The sequence below is a fragment of the Gymnoscopelus braueri genome (genome assembly GCF_963280865.1).
Source record: "Gymnoscopelus braueri genome assembly, chromosome: 21".
NCBI classification, from domain to species: domain Eukaryota; kingdom Metazoa; phylum Chordata; class Actinopteri; order Myctophiformes; family Myctophidae; genus Gymnoscopelus; species Gymnoscopelus braueri.
In genome coordinates this window covers 11,569,573-11,590,705 of record NC_137623.1, presented here as the reverse complement: position 1 = coordinate 11,590,705, position 21,133 = coordinate 11,569,573, and the positions used below count along the sequence as shown (strand labels likewise).

At 42.8% G+C, this 21,133-nt stretch overlaps 1 protein-coding gene across 1 annotated transcript; it reads left to right on the top strand.

Annotated features, from left to right (window-relative positions):
• Positions 1-296: 296 nt before the first annotated feature.
• Positions 297-20,301, top strand: fen1 (flap structure-specific endonuclease 1). Its single transcript, XM_080418055.1, has 12 exons — positions 297-359; positions 1,239-1,352; positions 11,506-11,608; positions 12,269-12,371; positions 12,544-12,607; positions 13,437-13,546; positions 14,029-14,165; positions 15,924-15,990; positions 17,514-17,645; positions 18,644-18,795; positions 19,340-19,454; positions 19,970-20,301. Exons 2-12 carry the CDS (start codon positions 1,271-1,273, stop codon positions 20,060-20,062), a joined length of 1,158 nt encoding a protein of 385 aa, XP_080274181.1. The 5' UTR covers positions 297-359; positions 1,239-1,270; the 3' UTR covers positions 20,063-20,301.
• Positions 20,302-21,133: the final 832 nt, after the last annotated feature.

The following is a 21,133-nucleotide window of genomic DNA, read 5'->3' as shown; positions in this document are numbered from 1 at the left end:
TACCATACCGTGACAAAAATAGCAGATCTACAAGCTCACAACGCGTGGCGACGCGACGCGCTGTGAGCTTGTAAGTCTGCTTGTTAACGGCGCGCGACGCCGCTGTACGATAAAAGTATAGATTATAAATCTTACCCCGGAACTTCCTTTTCCTCCCGTTGACGTCATCGACCAATCGGAGCTCTCCGTTTCGGAGTCAGACCTCACTAATCGTTACCGGTGTCGTGGATGAGCGGTCCTCAATGGCTCTGCCCTCGAACCTTCGATTGATCATGCCTTCTTTTTTCGGTTTTCCCGCGAAACACACTCATTTTCTCCTCTTTCCCCGCGCCGGCGCTTCGCTCTTCATAAACACTTTGGTGAGTCAATACTCAATAACATTAAACATATTGTCTATATTATATATGAGTCTCACTAAGCCTTATCAGCTCATCCAGCTGCAGAGTAGTGTTGGCTTTACACCAAAATCAACACGTTTATTAAGTATTATTTGTGTTTTAGCCTCTATAAACTACAACTATGTTGACGTTTACGTGGCCTTGCTTGGCTCATGGATGCTGATGCTGTGAACTTTACATAAAGCGTTGTTGTAACTACCCCGTATATGGTAGAAACGGTGTCGCTTGCCGAAAAGAACGGTAGATGCCTGGAGCATACATTCAGACAGTGCTTAAAAGTAACTAAGTACATTTACTCAAGTACTGTACTAGCCATGGTTCACATGACGCTTGTCTGCCACAGTCACTTTTCAAGTTCAGGGCTAGTACTGTACTTAAGTCCAATTTTGAGGTATTTTTTACTTTATTGGAATATTTCTAATTTTCAATACTTTCACGTCTACTCCACTACATCTCAGAGGAAAATATTGTACTTTTACTCCACTATTATATGAAAAATGTATTTACTCTGTAGATTTTTGACTATTATTACAAAACATATATTACCCACTTCAGTCCTATATTTGAAAATGGCTGATCTACAAGCGATACAACGCATTGCTTGTAGATCTGCTATTTTCAAAAGATTTGTATACATTTGAAAACTTGAAATGGGACATTCTGCTTGATGAGTACTTTCTATTTTGCTACTTTAAGTACAATTGATAACAATACTTTACTTTTGAATTCCGGACCTTTACTTGAGTATTTCTATTTTGCAGTATTGATACTTTTACTTAAGTGAAACATTTGAGTACTTTTTCCACCACTGGACTGACTGGACTTGCATTGTTTTTGCAGAGATTTGACGAGTCCGCCTTCAGATCTCCATCATGGGAATTCACGGCCTCGCCAAGCTGATCGCTGACCAGGCGCCTGGTGCCATCAGGGAGCAAGAGATTAAGAGCTACTTTGGTTTGTTAACAATGAACACAACACTAGCCCTGTACCCTACATCAGGGATCTTCAATGTTTTTCAGACAAGGACCCCTTAGTTGAGAGAGGGATGAAGCAGGGACCCCCCACACAATTTTAATTGACAGCTCGATCATCCGTGTATTTTGGATTCATGCTAATGTGTATTTTCAGTCATTTAACCACTTAAACCAGTAAACTTGACTTTTCACTCGATTAGCCGATCTGCGAGGCATTGTGAGCTTGTAGATCAGCTATTTTTGGCTAAAGGTCTCCTCAGAATATGGATGCCAGGGTTCAAGTGGTTAATGTAAAAAAGAAAGGTTCCTATCACACAAAGATTTGGCGGACCCCCGTTGTAACTCTGAGGACACAATGAACAGCGTAATAATCATCAGCATAATAAACTTTAATTGTGTTGTGATTTGCCATTCAACTGTCAGCCAGTGCTTTACAAAATGAATGAGCGATACATTCCACATTCAAATGAGAAAATGGCAGATCTACAAGCTCACAATGCGTTGCACGGCACTGCGTTGTGAGCTTGTAGATCATGTATTTATTATATATTGAAATAGGGCTTAAGTGGTTAATTCATAATATATTTTTGTAAGTTTGGTACCTAAGAAGAGTCCCTTCCTAGAAATGTAGTTGAGTCAAAAGTACAATTTTGTCTATTTCAAATGTAGCGGAGTGAAAGTCATGTGCTTCCCCCCCAAAAAGAAAAGAAAAAAACCTTCCCAAAATGTACATAGTTACTCTCTACCACTGGTTCCCAGGAGGTGAGCACCAGTCCCACAACCTCACAACCTTGACCCACGGTCAAAGTCACAGAGCAGAGCTGCTGTTGTTGGTATTTCCCAACACACAGCATCAGGTTTAGCTCCCCCTGGTACGAAGAAGGCTGACTGTGCAACCGTATTTAGATGTTCGAGGAAATTAATACGGGCCTGTGGCAGCTGACATCGCAGTTATTATATCCGTGTTGGATGACCTTGCGATATTGTGTATTCTTATGGAATCGGATCACTGCCAATACTCCTAACTTCAAATAAAGGTTTCAGAACCTTGAAAACCTTTTTTGCAAGACTGAAAACTCGTTTCGAATCTCTGAAAAAAGTGTTGAATCTCTGAAAAAAGTGTTGAATCTCTGAAAAAAGTGTTGATAGGCCGAAATTTTTTTTCAAAACTCTGAACAAATATTTTACAGTGTTTCGCCAACACATTTTCAGAGTTTCAAATTTGTCACAAACACACTTTCAGAATATGCATTTTGGCACTGTTCTCCCTGGGTATTATTTTGTTTTACATGTGTGAAACCTTGTAAACTCCTGACTTAAAATAAAGGGTTCAAAAGGCTTGAAAATAATTTCAAGACTGAGAACTGGTTTTGAATCTTTGAAAAAAGTGTTGATAGGCTGAAAGTGTTTCTCAAATCCTTGCAAACACTTTTTACAGTGTTTCGTCAACACCTTTTCAGAGTTTCAAATTGGTCACAAACACACTTTCAGAATATGCATTTTGGCACTGTTCTCCTTGGGTATTATTTTGTTTTCCATGTTAGAAACCTTTTAAATGGGAATCGTTTTTGAAACTAGCAACTTTATTGTTGAAAGACTGAAAAAAAAATCAATGGTTAAACTTTATTTTGAAACTGTGATTTAGCGTCACACACACAGCAGCACATTCTCCTCAAATCTCTGAACACACACACACACACACGCGCGCGCGCACGCACACACACAGCAGCAGCGGCGGCAGAGGCATGCCATAAGTGTTGAAACTCTGAAACTGCTACTCGAAACCTCGCAGGGAGGCGGGGGGGAGCGGAGGCGGGACCAGAGGCGGGGCCGTTTGAAGTCCATTCCATTCGCTCCAAATGACACACTTCAGTTTTATTCATGGTTTACACAGGAAATAATGAACTGATTACAATAATGTAAATTCTCTCAAATCAGTAACAGGTAGGTGATACATATGCCCATCAAATATGGTTTTATTGAAAGGCAATCCAGGTACCAACATTCGGGGAATATCTGACGGCTTGGAGCGCCTCAGTGCGGCTGCAGAGTTCATCTTGGAATTTGTCATTACAATTTTACTGTAATCCACATTCCTAAACCCCCCCACTCCTACACCCCCCCCCCCCAAAGGGACCCCCCCCCGACCCCCCCCCCCCCCTGGCCCAAGGGGTCACTCATAATAATTCTATATCAGCATATTTTGTGCATTCAAACAGAACAGTTGAGATTTCATTTGGCCAGATCTCTGGCAATTGTACTTGAATTCTTATAATTTTAATGTTTATATGGTCTTTCAAGTTTATATTTTCATTTGGTATCAGTCATGAATTTATTAGAATGTATTAGAATTCATTTTCTCTATTGATATCAAGCCGGATTTTTCCACGTGCGCAAGTGCATGCTGTAACATAATAATACACAACGTGTACTGTACATATATATAGCCCACTAGGCTAACATTTTTGGGGGTTTTAGCTATGGACCCCCAAGCTCTAAGCTCCACCTTGGCGCCGCTAATGGAGCGGTTTCAGAAAAGAAAAATGAAAAAAATTAAACCGAAAAAAAGGCCTGTCTGTCTGTCTGTCTGTCTGTCTATAAATCTATTTAAATATCTATCTATCTATCTATCTATCTATCAAACTATCTATCTCCAGCATGTTGTTCAACAAATAGCAGATCTACAAGCTCACAACAACTGTTATTGTGAGCTTATCTGCTATTTTCAAATAGCGTATGTATAAAATATGTCTGAATTGGTTAGTGATTCATAATATAATCATTTATATCTGCGAAGTGTAGGATTATTATAATTATTATTATTATATTACAATTAAAGTAAGCGCATCGGTTAGTGTGATTGGGTCTGGGTCTGTCTGTCTGTCTGTCTGTCTGTCTGATGCGTATACTATTCATGTGAGATGTGACAAGTGGGTTAATTAACGAGAAAACATCTGAGAAACCTGCAGCATGTGAGCGTCTCTGAGTAGGCCTATACGTGATGATTACTGACCCTGACCCGTCAATCAACGTGCGCGCAACAGTGAGCTGTGACAGAACATCAACATTAATGTAATAATAATAATAATAATAATAGTAATAATAATAATAATAATAATAATAATAATAATAACAATAGCGTAATAGTAGTTGTGTTGTGTATGAGTGTACCGTTGTGTTTACGACACTAGACCGTAAAGTGTGACTGCTCTGTTGTTGTACCGGCTTGTAACGTGCGTTGCCAGCGTACATGTTTGTTACCCAGTAAAGACGGACCTATAAAGCTCACCCTTCTAGTAGCGTGCCTTATTATGTGGATATAACATTGACGACGAGGATGGAGATGACTTTCTCACCGCCTCCCGCTTTCTTATCGTTCCCGGGCGAGCCTCCTGTACCATGGACTCGCCGGCTGGGGTCGTTCGAGACCTACATCACGGCTCTGGGACTCACGGACGTAAGCGATGCACGGAAAAGGGCCATCTTAATCCACTGCCTGGGCACAGAAGGACAGCGGATATTCACCACTCTTGGGACCGCCGAAAAATATGCAGACTGTGTCACATTACTGTCTGGACATTTTGCAGCCCCACAAAGCGTTATCCTCCGTAGGATTTTGTTTCGCCAGCGCCGACAACGTGCGGGTGAGTCAGTTCACCAATATGTGGCCGATCTGAGGGGTTTGGCCAGCCTGTGCAAGTTTGAAGCATTACAGGACGAAATGATTAGAGACCAGCTAGCCGAGCACACAAACAACCCAAAGGTTCGTGAGAAATTGATAATGTCCCCAGATGATCTGACTCTCCATAAGGCTGTGGAAATAGCTTTTCAACTTGAGACAACAGAGGGGTTTGCCAGGCAATTGGCTTGCGCCTCATCTCCACTGCCTGCACTCACAGCACAGCAGGTCGAGTCCCCATCGCGTTCAGCTAGCCCTGATCCTCTCCAGGACGCTTCCCACATAAACTATGCTGGACGACAGCGCCCCCCAGGTCAGCGCTGCAGTAACTGCGGCTCATCATCACATGCTTCCAGAGCCCAAAACTGTCCCGCCAGGGGCCAGCGTTGCCAACGTTGTGGTAAACAAAACCATTTTTCCAAGGTTTGCCGTTCTGCCCCGGCCACCACCCCACGGCAGCCTTTCTCAGCTACTGACCCTGCACCCACGACTACTATACACTCTGTGAGTGCTGCTCGCCGGCCGTTCAAGGTGTGTACTGTGGAGCTTGATGGCGTGTGCCTGCCGTTACTGCTCGACACTGGGGCTAACGCGTCCCTCTTGAATGCGGCTACAGTCACACAATTTTTCCCACACCACACGCTTGCTGCGCCGTCCAAAGTGCCCCTCAAGGGTTATGGTAATTCCAAAATTAACATTGTGGGCACCTTCAGCTCCGCGGTGCGCTATGGCACTAAGACTGTTTCCTCTTTCACATTCCAAGTGGCAAGCCACGGTGCTAACCTCATGGGCCTGGACTTGTTCACTGACCTAGGTTTTGTGCTCATGGATTACAGTGGGCTCACTATCCACCATGTTGATTCACTGTGGCCCCAACAATGGCCTGGACTGTTCGCTGGGCTGGGTTGCCTCACTGCCTTTAACCACCAGCCCCTCCTCAACCCTGATGTACACCCTGTCATCCAGCCCCTGCGACGCGTTCCTCTTGCCCTGCGCGACGAGGTGGCTGGAGAGCTCAACAACCTCTTGGAGGCAGGCATAATTGAGCCAGTCAACGCGGCACCATGGATCTCGAATCTGGTGGCTGTGCGGAAGAAGACAGGGAAGCTGCGCCTGTGCATTGATCTCAAGGCAGTTAACAAGGCAGTCATCCCCGACAAGTACCCGTTGCCTACAGCGGAGGAACTGACCACACAGTTCCATGGTTCTACCATATTCACAAAGCTGGATCTTCGGCAGGGCTATCTGCAGGTTCCTCTACACCCTGACAGCCGGAGTCTCACCGCCTTTGTCACACACATGGGGGTGTTTCGATACACGAGGATGCCTTTCGGACCCAGCTCGGCCCCCAGCTGTTTCCAGAAAATCATGGCCACCATACTAGCAGGCATCCCTGGGGTAGCGATCTATTTGATTGACATTGTGGTTCATGGCTCAACGCCTGCTGCCCACGACGAGCGCCTTCGCCGAGTCCTCCATGTCCTTGCCAGCCAGCACCTCACTCTGAACGGGGACAAATGTGTCTTCGCCGTGCCTGAGATAGAGTTTGTGGGGTTCCGCCTGAATGCCAAGGGGCTCCGTCCACTCCAGTCTAATGTGGAGGCTGTGCTACGCCTCCCTGAGCCTGCCTGTCCAGCCCAAGTGGCCTCGTTCCTCGGAATGACAGCCTACTACTTACGTTTTCTCCCTCAGTATTCGGCCACCACAGCCCCGCTGCGCGAGCTGTTGAAGAAGGACGCACCATGGGTTTGGACCCCCGCCTGTTCAGACGCCGTCCAGCAGCTCAAAGTCCAGCTCACCTCGCCACCCGTGCTCGCACACTTCGACCTCGCAAGCCCCACACTCCTCACCTGTGACGCCTCCAGTGCTGGGGGCTGTGCTGTCCCAGATCCATGCTGGCGTTGAGCGGCCCATCGCTTTTGCCTCTCGGGCTCTAACTCAGCAGAACAAAAGTACTCAGTGGGGGAACGGGAGGCCTTGGCTTGCATCTGAGCGAGCGAGCGTTGGCATATGTACTTGTATGGCCGTTCCTTCACACTGCGGACGGATCACCAGGCCCTCACGGCTCTGCTCGCAACGTCTGGCACAGGGCATAGGCCACTCAGGATCCATCGCTGGTCGGAGCGGCTCCAGCAGTATAACTTCAGCCTGCAATTCACTCCAGGTCGTGACAACGTAGTAGCAGACCTACTGTCACGGGCAACCCCCGGCCCTTCTCCAGATCCTGGTCCTGACTCCGCTGAGCAGGGCCTCATCCAGATGCTCCACTCTCCACTCCAGCCTACAGTCTCACTCCAAGAGCTCCAGACAGCCTCGGAACAGGACCCGGTGCTCTCCCAGCTCCGCACTTTTATCCGCTCGGGGTGGCCCGCTAAGGTCCCAGACCAGCTGGTTCCCTTTCACCGGGTCAAGGACGAGCTGTCCTGCTGGAATGACGTCTGCATAGCCCGCGGCCTCTGCACCATGGTGCCTGACTGCCTAAGACCATGTATCTTGACCATGGCCCACGAGGGTCATCTGGGCATTGTGAGGGTGAAGCAGCGCTGTCGTGACCTGGTGTGGTGGCCTGGCATTGACAGAGACATCAAGGCCTTAGTGAGGGACTGTACAGCTTGCCTTCTCAGTGGAAAAACCGGCCCACCCGCCCCGCCGCCGCTGCAACCGCTGCATTGGCCTGACAAGCCCTGGGAGCACCTCCAGCTCTACATCTGCGGGGAGCTTCATGCAGTCCCACACCACCAGCGTTTCATGGTGGTGGTGTACGACCTTCATTCCAAGTGGCCTGAGGTGCTCTCCACGGGGACTGTTACCACCCGCGTGGTGACTGAGTTCCTGGACTTGCTCTTCTCCCGCTGGGGGCACCCTACGGCCATCACGACGGATAATGGCCCCCAGTTTATCTCTGCGGAGTTTGCTGCCTTCCTGGAGGACAAGGGCATAAAGCACGTCCGTACATCATTCTACCACCCTGAGGCCAACGGGGGGGTGGAAAGATTTAACCAGACACTGAAGAATGGCATCAGAGCTCACCTGGCAGATGGCTTCTCCTTCTCTACAGCTCTTCGCCGCACGCTTCTGCACTACAGAGCCTCACAGCATTCCACTACCGGTTGCTCCCCAGCATTCCTCATGTTGGGACGGGAGCTGCAGCTGCCTTTGGATCGACTGAGGGCTTCCGTGATGGTGCCACCTTCAGCTCGAGGGCGCAACAGAGTCCGCCACCGGCAGCGTCAGATGAAGCAGCGTTTCGACAGGACACGGAGGGTGAAGACTCCATCGTTCGCGGCCCTGGACTGGGTCCGCGTCCGCCGCCCTCACAGGGGCCACAAGCTGCAGTCTTTCTGGTCCACGCCTATGCAGATAACCGACCAGCTGGGGCCTGCCACTTTCCGCCTGTCCGATGGGTCACGCTGGCATGCCAGGCGCATTCGGCGAGTGCCACCACCTGCTGTCGTGGGGCCGGAGGCTGCCATGCCTGTTACACCGCCTGCTGCCGCAGGTATGTGGGCTAATACTGACTTTGAGTTTACAGCAGGTGATATGGACTTGCCCCCGGTGCGCCCTGTGGCACCTGATGACCACCCGGTGGTGGTGCGCCCTCCGGCACCTAATGACCACCCGGTGGTGCCCGTGGCACGGCCAGTTCGAGACCGGGCTCGACCAGATTACCTCAAGGACTATGTTACCAATTTCTGAATGCATAAGACATTGGGGGGGTGGGGTTGTGTTTCATGGTTTTCTATGGGGGGGGGAAATGTTGTGTATGAGTGTACCGTTGTGTTTACGACACTAGACCGTAAAGTGTGACTGCTCTGTTGTTGTACCGGCTTGTAACGTGCGTTGCCAGCGTACATGTTTGTTACCCAGTAAAGATGGACCTATAAAGCTCACCCTTCTAGTAGCGTGCCTTATTATGTGGATATAACAAGTTGTAGTAATAATAATAATATGGGTAATAATAATAATAATAATAATAATAAGGGTAATAATAATAAGGGTAATAATAATGATGATAATAATAATAATAATAATATATATATTTTTTTTTATTATTCTGAATACAACATTAATGGACTGAACCAGTCTGTCTGTCTGTCTGTCTGTCTGTCTGATATAAATTATTATATTATGAACCATACACTAACCACTTCAGACCTATTTTATACATACGCTATTTGAAAATAGCAGATCTACAAGCTCACAGTAACCGAGCTTGTAGATCTGCTATTTGTTGAACAACGTGTTGCTAATCACCGCGTTGGGAGCTTACATCTGGGGCTGTCATTACTGGACTGATATTATTTATTGGGGGGGGGGGGGGGGCAGCTGTAGGCAAGTGGTACATATTGCTGGAGATAGATAGTTAGATAGACAGACGGACAGGCAGACAGACAGACAGACAGACAGACAGACAGACAGACAGACAGACAGACAGACAGACAGACAGACAGACAGATCGATCGATCTACAAGATACATAGATAGATAGATACATATACACAGACAGACAGACAGACAGACAGACAGACAGACAGACAGACAGACAGACAGACAGACAGACCGACAGACAGACCGACCGAATCACACTAACCGATGCGCTTACTTTAATTGTGATATAATAATAATAATTATAATAATCCTACACTTCGCAGATATAAATGATTATATTATGAATCACTAACCAATTCAGACGTATTTTATACATACGCTATTTGAAAATAGCAGATAAGCTCACAATAACAGTTGTTGTGAGCTTGTAGATCTGCTATTTGTTGAACAACATGCTGGAGATAGATAGTTTGATAGATAGATAGATAGATATTTAGATAGATTTATAGATAGACAGACAGACAGACACACCTTTTTTTCGGTTTAATTTTTTTCATTTTTCTTTTCTGAAACCGCTCCATTAGCGGCGCTAAGGTGGAGCTTGGAGCTTGAGGGTCCATAGCTAAAACCCCCAAAAATGTTAGCCTACAGTGGGCTATATATATGTACAGTACACGTTGTGTATTATTATGTTACAGCATGCACTTGCGCACGTGGGAAAATCCGGCTTGATATCAATAGAGAAAATGAATTCTAATACATTCTAATAAATTCATGACTGATACCAAATGAAAATATAAACTTGAAAGACCATATAAACATTAAAATTATAAGAATTCAAGTACAATTGCCAGAGATCTGGCCAAATGAAATCTCAACTGTTCTGTTTGAATGCACAAAATATGCTGATATAGAATTATTATGAGTGACCCCTTGGGCCAGGGGGGGGGGGGGGGGTTCGGGGGGGGTCCCTTTGGGGGGGGGGGTGTAGGAGTGGGGGGGTTTAGGAATGTGGATTACAGTAAAATTGTAATGACAAATTCCAAGATGAACTCTGCAGCCGCACTGAGGCGCTCCAAGCCGTCAGATATTCCCCGAATGTTGGTACCTGGATTGCCTTTCAATAAAACCATATTTGATGGGCATATGTATCACCTACCTGTTACTGATTTGAGAGAATTTACATTATTGTAATCAGTTCATTATTTCCTGTGTAAACCATGAATAAAACTGAAGTGTGTCATTTGGAGCGAATGGAATGGACTTCAAACGGCCCCGCCTCTGGTCCCGCCTCCGCTCCCCCCCGCCTCCCTGCGAGGTTTCGAGTAGCAGTTTCAGAGTTTCAACACTTATGGCATGCCTCTGCCGCCGCTGCTGCTGTGTGTGTGCGTGCGCGCGCGCGTGTGTGTGTGTGTGTGTTCAGAGATTTGAGGAGAATGTGCTGCTGTGTGTGTGACGCTAAATCACAGTTTCAAAATAAAGTTTAACCATTGATTTTTTTTTCAGTCTTTCAACAATAAAGTTGCTAGTTTCAAAAACGATTCCCATTTAAAAGGTTTCTAACATGGAAAACAAAATAATACCCAAGGAGAACAGTGCCAAAATGCATATTCTGAAAGTGTGTTTGTGACCAATTTGAAACTCTGAAAAGGTGTTGACGAAACACTGTAAAATGTGTTTGCAAGGATTTGAGAAACACTTTCAGCCTATCAACACTTTTTTCAAAGATTCAAAACCAGTTCTCAGTCTTGAAATTATTTTCAAGCCTTTTGAACCCTTTATTTTAAGTCAGGAGTTTACAAGGTTTCACACATGTAAAACAAAATAATACCCAGGGAGAACAGTGCCAAAATGCATATTCTGAAAGTGTGTTTGTGACAAATTTGAAACTCTGAAAATGTGTTGGCGAAACACTGTAAAATATTTGTTCAGAGTTTTGAATTTTTTTTTCGGCCTATCAACACTTTTTTCAGAGATTCAACACTTTTTTCAGAGATTCAACACTTTTTTCAGAGGTTCGAAACGAGTTTTCAGTCTTGCAAAAAAGGTTTTCAAGGTTCTGAAACCTTTATTTGAAGTTAGGAGTATTGGCAGTGATCCGATTCCATATATTCTTCCCCCAACAGGGAGGAAGATCGCCATTGATGCTTCCATGTGCATCTATCAGTTCCTGATCGCTGTCCGACAGGATGGCAACGTACTGCAAAACGAGGACGGAGAGACGACAAGGTATAATGATCCCCACCCTAAGATGACTGATGTTAGAACTTTAACCCATTTAGACCCTGGAAAGAATCTGTGTCATTTTTAGATTTCTTTGGCTATTCGAAAATAGCAGATATACAAGCTCATAGCGCGGCACCGAGTACCGCGCTATGAGCTTGTAGATCTGCTATTTTTTTTTTAATTGGTGACAATTTGCGCAACTCTTTAAATTTATATTTTTTAAAGCGAACATTTGTAAAATATTTTGTTCCAGGGACCCCCCAGAAGCAAAGATTTGAGTTACAAAAGTTCGTTTAAAAAATATATATTCAAAGATTTGCACACATTTTCACGATAAAAATAAAATAGCCAAAGATATCTAAAATGACAGAGATGCGTCCCCGGATTGAATGGGTTTAAGAACCACACCGCCATCACTACATGTAGGCTAATGGTCAGTTGACAGCTTTGGCTATAATATTACATTAAATAATTATTCCATGAATGGCTTTTTAAAAAGATTTGATCACTGTTCACATTTTCTCCCATAGTCATGAGCCACGTTAACACGGCACTTCTCAATTATTCAATTAATTAAAGAAGTAATCAGTAGAATAATTGCTTAGAAAATAATCGATAGTTGCTTGCGGCCCTAATTAATACATATTAAATGCTGACTTTCAGCCACTTGATGGGAATGTTCTACCGGACAATCCGCATGCTGGAGTATGGAATCAAACCTGTGTACGTGTTTGATGGCAAACCTCCACAGCTCAAGTCTGGTGAGGTGAGTTGTGCAAGGATATTTTATATACTTCATAGGTTCACAAAGACTTTGTCGGTTGTTGTTTTTAATCGTTAAATGACTGTCAATCAAGGTCGTTTTTAATGTTTCCATATACCGTCTCTCTCCCTGTGTGTCTTTCTCTGGATTTCTCTACCTTTCCATCTCGGTGCAGTTGGAGAAGAGAGTGGAGAGGAGGGCCGAAGCTGAGAAGATGCTTGCTCAGGCGCAAGAAGCAGGTACCGTAAACATTTCAACTGTGTTTCTCTGGGAAGTGGGAAGTTAGTGGTTCTCCTCTGATTGAATGATATTGTCACATATTTTTTTTAAATATCATTGTGTGTTTTTGGACATTTTGCAAATTCTACTCCTCGTAATTGTTTGCAGATGAATTGTGTAAAAAAAGAAAATGTTTGGGCACCGATGGCCGAGTGATGCTGTGTTCCACATAGGTTCTAATGCAGCCTGACAGCAAGTCCCGGGTTCGATTCCCGAGCCCGACGGACCTTTGCTGCGTGTCACTCCCCGTCTCTAGCTTTTTCAAATAAAGGCATAAAAGCCCCAACAAATTTAGATTGTGTCAAAGGTTATGTCTCACCTAGACACAAGATTTGACAAAAAGTTTGACCTGATGGTCAAGATTAAATTTATCCCCTGAGCAAGCAGGCCGGCTCTATTAGCTCAATGGTAAAGATTTCAGCACTTACTCCGGAAACTGGGTTCAAATCCGGGTTAGAAGGGGAAAGTTACACAGTGAAGCTTTAATCTTAAGTGTGTGTATGTGTAAGAACATGCTTAATCTAAAGTCTGGGTATGTGTAAAAACATGCTTAACCATTTGAACCCCAGCATCCCTATTGTGGGGGGAACGTTTGCCAAAAACAGCAGATCTACAAGCTCACAACGTGTTGTGAATGAGACGTGCTGTGAGGTTGTACATCTGCTATATTTGGCAAAGAGATTTGGTGTAGAGGGGAAAGGAGAGCACACAGTACAGATGCAACTCTTGTCCAGTTTACTAAGTATAGACGGTTTAAGTGGTTAAAAACCAATTTCTCACGTCCTGCAGGGGAGCAGGAGAACATTGACAAGTTCAGCAAGCGACTGGTTAAAGTCACCAAGCAACACAACGATGAGTGCAAGAAGCTCTTGTCCCTGATGGGGGTTCCCTACGTCGAGGTGAGCTCACTGTACCATTCTAAGTCACGGTTAGTTGACTGCTATTCTATGGAGAAACGTATTGTACATTGAAAATGTATTGTAGTTTTAAAATAGATGGGGTGCCCTATGACATTGGTAGCTCACTACCATTCTATAGAAAAACATGATTGATTAAAAACAGGTAAAAGTACATTAATATTTTAACTTCTATATCTATGATGTATATGATGTATACTATGTGTTGTTTATGTGTGTGTATAGACGTGTATTATGTCTACACTATAGCAAGTTTGGCTGCCAGTAGATCTAGTAACATGACTGAGAAATGTAATAAAGTTCCGTATACAAATCCTAAATGATCAAAAGTAGAAAGCGAAAAGACAGTGGACATTCATTTTTACAGTCCAATCAAATAAAAGCAATTAACCAGGTGGCCTGTAATGTTAATGAGAAACAGTATGATAATATCTTCAAACCATTTGTAATCTGTGGTTTTTCAGGCTCCCTGTGAGGCCGAGGCCAGTTGTGCTGCCCTGGTGAAATCAGGGAAGGTCTTCGCTACGGCGACAGAAGATATGGACGGGCTGACGTTTGGTACAAATGTCCTGCTGAGACACCTCACCGCCAGCGAGGCAAAGTATGGCTCCTGATGTTACTGTCTTTTATTGATCTGTGTGTTCCACTGCTAGTGTAATGGCTCAATCCGGATTTGTTTTGAACTGATTAATTAGGGTTATTTCCACATACATTCTAGTTAATTTTGAGGGGATTTTTTTTAGCATCTATTAGATTCTATTTGATTATCACTGTGGAGAGAGACAGGAAACGGAGAGAGAGAGAGAGTAGGTGAGTGACATGCTGCAAATGGCCCGGCCGGCCGGGAATCAAACCAGGAACTTGCTGTCAGGCAAAGAAATGGTCCTGTACAGGAGAAGCACTGAAGAGCCAAACTGAGCCAACTCTTTTATCTGTAATAAAACTATGCATTATTAGTGATAGATTTGTAGATGGAAAATATTATATTTGAAACTTTACCCCAAAAATTACTCCAATGTAATATGACCAACAAACCTATTGCGGCCCCAAAATAGGGCAAATACAATTTAAAAATAATTGATCTGTTGAACTTGTCAGTAGTGTTGGTGATTCTACCAAGAGTCAATAAAGTAGAGTATAAGGTTTGGGCCTTTACAGTGGTTGGGGATAAGCTTGGTTCCAGATGCTTATAGGTCCTGATTTTAGTTCTAGTTCAGCTTGATCATTTGTTTGACAAATGACAGAAGTACTAATGCAGTATGTTTCCTTAGTCACTCAGTTTTCTCTTCAGAAAGGGGATTGAATATTTTGGTGTTAATAGTCAGTAATATAGAACAGATTAAAATGGGACTAAAACTAAATGGTTTGTTATTCAAAAGACTAAGAGTGTTACCTTTGGAGACTAAGACTAAAAGACGTGTTATTCATAAGACAAGAGGTCATTACACACTAAACAATTTCAGAAGACTAAAATGGGACTAAAACTAAATGGTGTGTTATTCATAAGACAAGAGGTCATTACACACCGGCGATTATGCGAATATACGCAAAATTCGGACTTGTTCCGAATAATTAAAAGACGCTTTTTCGCTCCGTGGAAGCTTGCATTGACTTTATAAGGTTTTTTAAAAAAACGTATTATTCACATGAAAAAATCCCCCCCGGTGTGTAAGGAGCTTAAAGGGTAAGACCACTTTGGTAGAGGTTTGGGTTGTGTAGTTACCTTGCCATGATGTAACTCCAAAGGTGGGAAAGAAATCAAAAATAATTGCTCCATTGATTAGAAATTGATAATTCAAAATATGCTCCTCATTGACTTACATTGTACGGTAAAACAGCTCTCAAAATCACTCTTTTAGCACATAAATGAACCAAAACATAGCTGATTCAGACAATATAGAGCATCACCAAACCCAGTACTGTTTGTTTTTTTTATTAAAAATGTCAACTTCCTGTTGATTTTACTATTTGAAGATCTGGATACGGATCCAGTCCAGGTTTTCTACTTATTAAAAATGGCAAAATCAACAGGAAGTTGACATTTTTATTTAAAAAACAAACAGTACTGGGTTTGGTGATGTTCTATATTGTCTGAATCAACTTTGTTTGCGTTCGTTTATGTGCTAAAAGAGTGACTTTGAGAGCTGTTTTACCGTACAATGTAAGTCAATGAGGAGCATATTTTGAATTATCATTTTCTAATCAATGGAGCAATTATTTTTTATTTCTTGCCCACCTTTGGAGTTACATCATGGCAAGGTAACTACACAACCCAAACCTCTACCAAAGTGGTCTTACCCTTTAAGACTAAATCAGAATTTGCTGTCAAAATTAACACTGGTGTCCGTCTCTATTTCAGGAAGCTACCTATCCAGGAGTTCCACTTCAGTCGACTTCTAGAAGAAATTGGTCTGACCAACGAACAGGTAAGGGTTTTCTCCAGCTTGTAGAAGACTTTTTGGGATAATTGCCAAAAGATGTCCCCCGAATTGTTATTTTTTTTTATATTACACACACACTCGGAGTACATACAGCACACTTTCCTTTGGTTGGTAACCACAATCATTCTGCCAAAAAAAAAGAAGCTACATTCTGAGATTCAATTTAATGAATAAAACGTTAGTTTAACCAATTATTTTAGCTACAGTGATGTCACAACCTAGCACATGATGGGAATGGGGGAAGTGAATCAATGTCATGTGAGTGTATTCGAGGTGCAAACAAAGATGCTTCTTGTGTGGATTTGACTCCTTTTTGTGGCTCGGGAGCTTATAAAACTACTATTTTAATGTCCTGTGTTAATTTTTCATAAGCTGGTGGTTGTTGCAGGTCCCTGCACTGCAATATATAAACATTAGTTTTGCGCTAGGACAGATACTTAATCACTGTATACGATCCGTCTCACACAAACAATGCTGATACCTTTTGTTGTTGGCACCTCCAGTGGCGGATTTGGCCATGCCCTCAAATACCTGTATGTGTGTCACAAAGAATCTGTATACTAGATTACGTTAATACAATATAACTAGCACATCTGCAGTAGTTGGAGGTTGTCTCTCTACTCTTCCATTGACGAATTTACACCCTGATGTCAAACAAATCACACATTCAAAGCAGACTGTGCACTAGATGCACTATCATTTTTGGACATTGTTGCAATAATCTCTCCACCAGGAGAGGGAGACAGTGGAAGTAAAACTCACAGATTGTAGCTTTAAGCCATTTAATAAATTCAAATAGAGGTCTCTTGTATTGCTAAACCAACTACATCCTGTCATTTTGCCTCTACTGTCATTTTAGGTTTATGATGAAGTATGTGTATACAAATCGCTTGCTGTTCCTTTGTGTTTCTATCCTGCTACTCGGTACTAGCTAGGAATACACAACAACTTCCCCGAAGGATCATTACAGTTTTCATCTTAATCCCAGTTCTTACTCCCACTTAGATTTTGATTCCATTAAGGATCCCATTAGCTGGTGCCATAGCAACCAGCTAGTCTTCCTGGGATCCACATAAAAAACATACATACAAACAAATAAATACAGTTGCAAATACAAAATTATAAAATGTCAGTACAACACACAACATATTGAAACAAAAAAAACAAGATAGCTGAAATGACATGTGAGAAAAGAAACAGAACAAAACACAAAAAAACAAAACAAAAATAATTTGCTTTAAATGCAGCAGAGGTTTCGAGGCAGGTTATTCCAAAGATACAATCATCTATAAATAAAAGATCTCCTTAAAGCATTGGTTCTTGGACCAGGTCATTCTAGCTGCCCCTTACTGGAACCTCCTGTGACTACTGTGTTTTCTGTGTTCTGCTCAGTTCATAGACCTGTGCATTCTGCTGGGGTGTGACTACTGTGTTTTTCGTTCTGCTCAGTTCATAGACCTGTGCATTCTGCTGGGGTGTGACTACTGTGTTTTCTTCGTTATGCTCAGTTCATAGACCTGTGCATTCTGCTGGGGTGTGACTACTGTGGGACCATCAGGGGGATTGGTCCAAAAAGAGCCATCGACCTGATCAAACAGCATGGCTCCATCGAGGAGATCCTGGACAACATCGACCTCAAGGTTAGTTGAGTTTATATCGACCGCTGGTGCTTTTTCACATTTTTAGTGGAAAATGATTTACATTAGTGTTCCTCCTTGTTGGATTTCCTACATGTGTTCTCGTTCATTCAATCATTTAGTTTATTCATTAGATTTTTTTGGACATGCCTATAACATTATTTGCTATTAAAACTGGGAAAGCTTCTGTCATTTTAGATTTTTGTCTAATCAAAAATAGCAGATGTACAAGCTCACACAGCTTGTACATCTGCTATTTTTTAACGTTTTAGAAAAATCCTGAAAGTGTGAGAACTACTGATTTTTGTGGAATCGGCCTCAGGTCTTATTGGGTTAAAGAATGGCTGTGTTTACTTTATTTACATATGATAGTAGATAGAGGAATCTGAGGGCAGAGAGAGGGAAGGACAACACAGGTCTCCACCTGGAATCCATCAGGGGACATTGCCCCCTTCACTATTATTTTGTGTGTGTACATGCACACACACACACACACACACACACACACACACACACACACACACACACACACACACACACACACACACACACAAATGCATACAACCCTGGTGTGGGGTGATCCCAGTGGCTGAACCAGTTGATAAATCCAAAACAATGCTGCAGACTAGAGTTGTGGGTTTGATTCCCACCATGTTTGTATGTCATGAATTTTTAATGTGTATATATATTTTTTGAAACATTTTTAACTCAAATCTTTGCTTCTAGAGGTCCCTGGACAAAATATGTTACAAATGTTTTTACAAAGATTTGCACACATTTTGACGACCGTCGACCTTGCCGCGCTATGCGCTCTGTATATCTGCTATTTTTGAATAGCCAAAGAAATCTAAAATGACACGGATACCTTCCCGGTCAAAATGGGTTTAAACAAACAACTGACGTGTGTGTGTGGGTTTAAACAAACAACTGACACGTGTGTGTGTGTGTGTGTGTGTGTGTGTGTGTGTGTGTGTGTGTGTGTGTGTGTGTGCACCATTCAGAAGCACCCTGCTCCAGAGGACTGGCTGTACAAGCAGGCCAGGGAGCTGTTCCTGAAGCCTGACGTGGTGGACTGCACCACACTGGAGCTCAAGTGGAGCGAGCCTAACGAGGACAGCCTGGTGCAGTTCATGTGTGACGAGAAACAATTCAGGTACTAAACCGGCCATAAACGCACATGGATACCTGTGCTGCTGCCGTTCATTGGAGAGACGCGTCAATATGGCTGCCCTATAGACCATAATTCACACGGCGGCCATTTTGGCATTTTGCATTGAAGAAAGGAGGTGGCAACGGGGTGGCATTTCATTAACTTAATAGCAAAATGGCCGCCGTGTGAATATGGTCTATATAGGCACCATGCCTCCTAATGCATGTACTGTATGCCCCATGTACTGTATGTCTATTGAAGCAGGAGGGTTCTCAGCAATACAAAATAATTCTAATGGTGAACATTGGATAGATTTTGGTGTAATGTGCCAGTGTTGGTATATTTGTTCATCAGCTATATCAATTACATCATTACAATTACATGTAATGCTGTACATTACCTTTGATAACTTGAGTTTATGTGACAGAATCTCAGTGTATTAAACAGGTACTGTGGTCCATCCTTAAATGACTGGAAAGATAATATTCTGTGGAAATATAACTCTGGGTCATGTGGTTTTCATGAAATTATTTTTGTGTGTGTGTAGTGAGGACAGGATTCGTAACGGCTGTAAGAAGATTTTGAAAAGCAGGCAGGGCAGCACACAGGGTCGTCTGGACTCCTTCTTCAGTGTCACTGGATCACTGTCCTCCAAACGCAAGGTACCAATAAACAAATACTGGTTCATTATTCTATTGATTGGATTGGGAATACATGAAACTGATTGGCCAGGTAGACCTATTGCCATCATAAATATTGAATATTGATATTTTTTATAAAAAAAACATTTGCAATTGATACTATGAAAAAGCAAGCCTTTTGCACACCTACAAAAACAACAGGTGCAGAGGAGAAAACCAAAGTGGGGACCAAAATGTAAAAAGCTCCTGCACACTGTTTTCAAATGCAAAAAAATAACACTTAAATGGGAATGCAACAACGTTTCGGTCTTAAACCTTCATGAAGGTCTAAGTCCGAAACATTTGTGCAGGAGTTTTTTCTATTACAATAATTGATACTAAAATAAAAGGGCTGCTATCCCATGCTGGACATATCCTCCACTGTATAATGCAGTATGTTTTTGAGTCCTAGGTGTAAATAAGCCAGTGTTGTTAAGGTTCACGGTGTGGTGTTGTGCTGCCTGTTGAATTCATTGTGTTTCTGCTCTGTCAATTAGGAACCTGAGACAAAAGGATCTGCAAAGAAGAGGCAAAAGACTGGAGCCACACCAGGAAAAGCCACACCAGGAAAATTCAAGAAGGGCAGATAGATGAGCGAAGAGAAAGTTTAGAGATATATTCCAGACAAAAGAGTTGGCTCAGTTTGGCTACTCGGTGCTCTCCCGTACATGACCATGTCTTTGCTTTGTTTTGTTTCATGTTGTGTAAAAACAGCAACGACCTCTGTTTGTTTGTTTTATTAATTCAATTGAATTAACGAAAAGTTTTATGTAAAACGTTTGTCTCCATTTTCTGCTAAGGAATAAAAGTTGTAAAATTGTTGTCAAAAGCGTATCTGCTTGTTTTTAACTGGTCCCTGCGATGATGTCCTCAATGAATTGCTATTGGTTGCTTCCTATGTTAAACAAAAGCCTCTTTACATGCACAACAACTAACGTGGACCATAAATATAACCTTTTAGATTTGTTATTAGAGTGTGGTGGAGCGAAACTGACAAGTAGGGAAACCGTTTTGGGTTTTAAATCCCATTCAAATATTGGCAGTCATGCGTCTCACTTTACGAATTATTTGTGCAAACCTACCATAGCAAACTAATTTGTTTGCAAGCAACTTGTGGGAATAAATAATTAAATGTAAAAACATCCACACATGGAGACTGCTGTTGGTGTGGTGATGGTGTAGGTTGAGATTTAACGGCACATGGGAAAGTGGAATATTTTAATGACGCAGCATGTCTTCATTCACAATGCCATTACCAATCGGCAGTGGTGGACAGTAACGGAGTAAATGTACTTGAGTACAGATTCTGAGGATCTGTACTTTACATGAGTATTAGATTTTTAGTTGTTGCATTGGTGCGGTTTGACCTTTAGGTTGGCTGTTTTCTTTTCTTCCCTAAAATGCAATTGGTCACACGTCTGGCTTCCCCCTCCGCTCGCCCCTTTGTTACATCTTGTATGGGTGTGTAGGAGTAAAAGTATTTAGTTTCTGGTTCCTCAGTAATTTCTATGCAGGTGGTTTGAGAGAGTTACTTCTCTGAAACAAGAGTTGCAAGGTCCTATACAGTACAGTCATTGTGAAAATATTACAGGAATTCATTGATATAAAAATTAAGAAATGTACTTATACTTTTACTTGTACTTTAAGTATTTTTCAAAGCA

What these genes read in the sequence shown, in the direction of transcription:
- fen1 (XM_080418055.1), top strand. Translation starts at nt 1,271, where the DNA reads ATGGGAATTCACGGCCTCGCCAAGCTGATCGCTGACCAGGCGCCTGGT. An exon ending in CTCACCGCCAGCGAGGCAAA is followed by an intron (nt 14,166 to 15,923) that starts GTATGGCTCCTG and finishes TCTCTATTTCAG; the next exon opens with GAAGCTACCTATCCAGGAGT. An exon ending in TTGGTCTGACCAACGAACAG is followed by an intron (nt 15,991 to 17,513) that starts GTAAGGGTTTTC and finishes CGTTATGCTCAG; the next exon opens with TTCATAGACCTGTGCATTCT.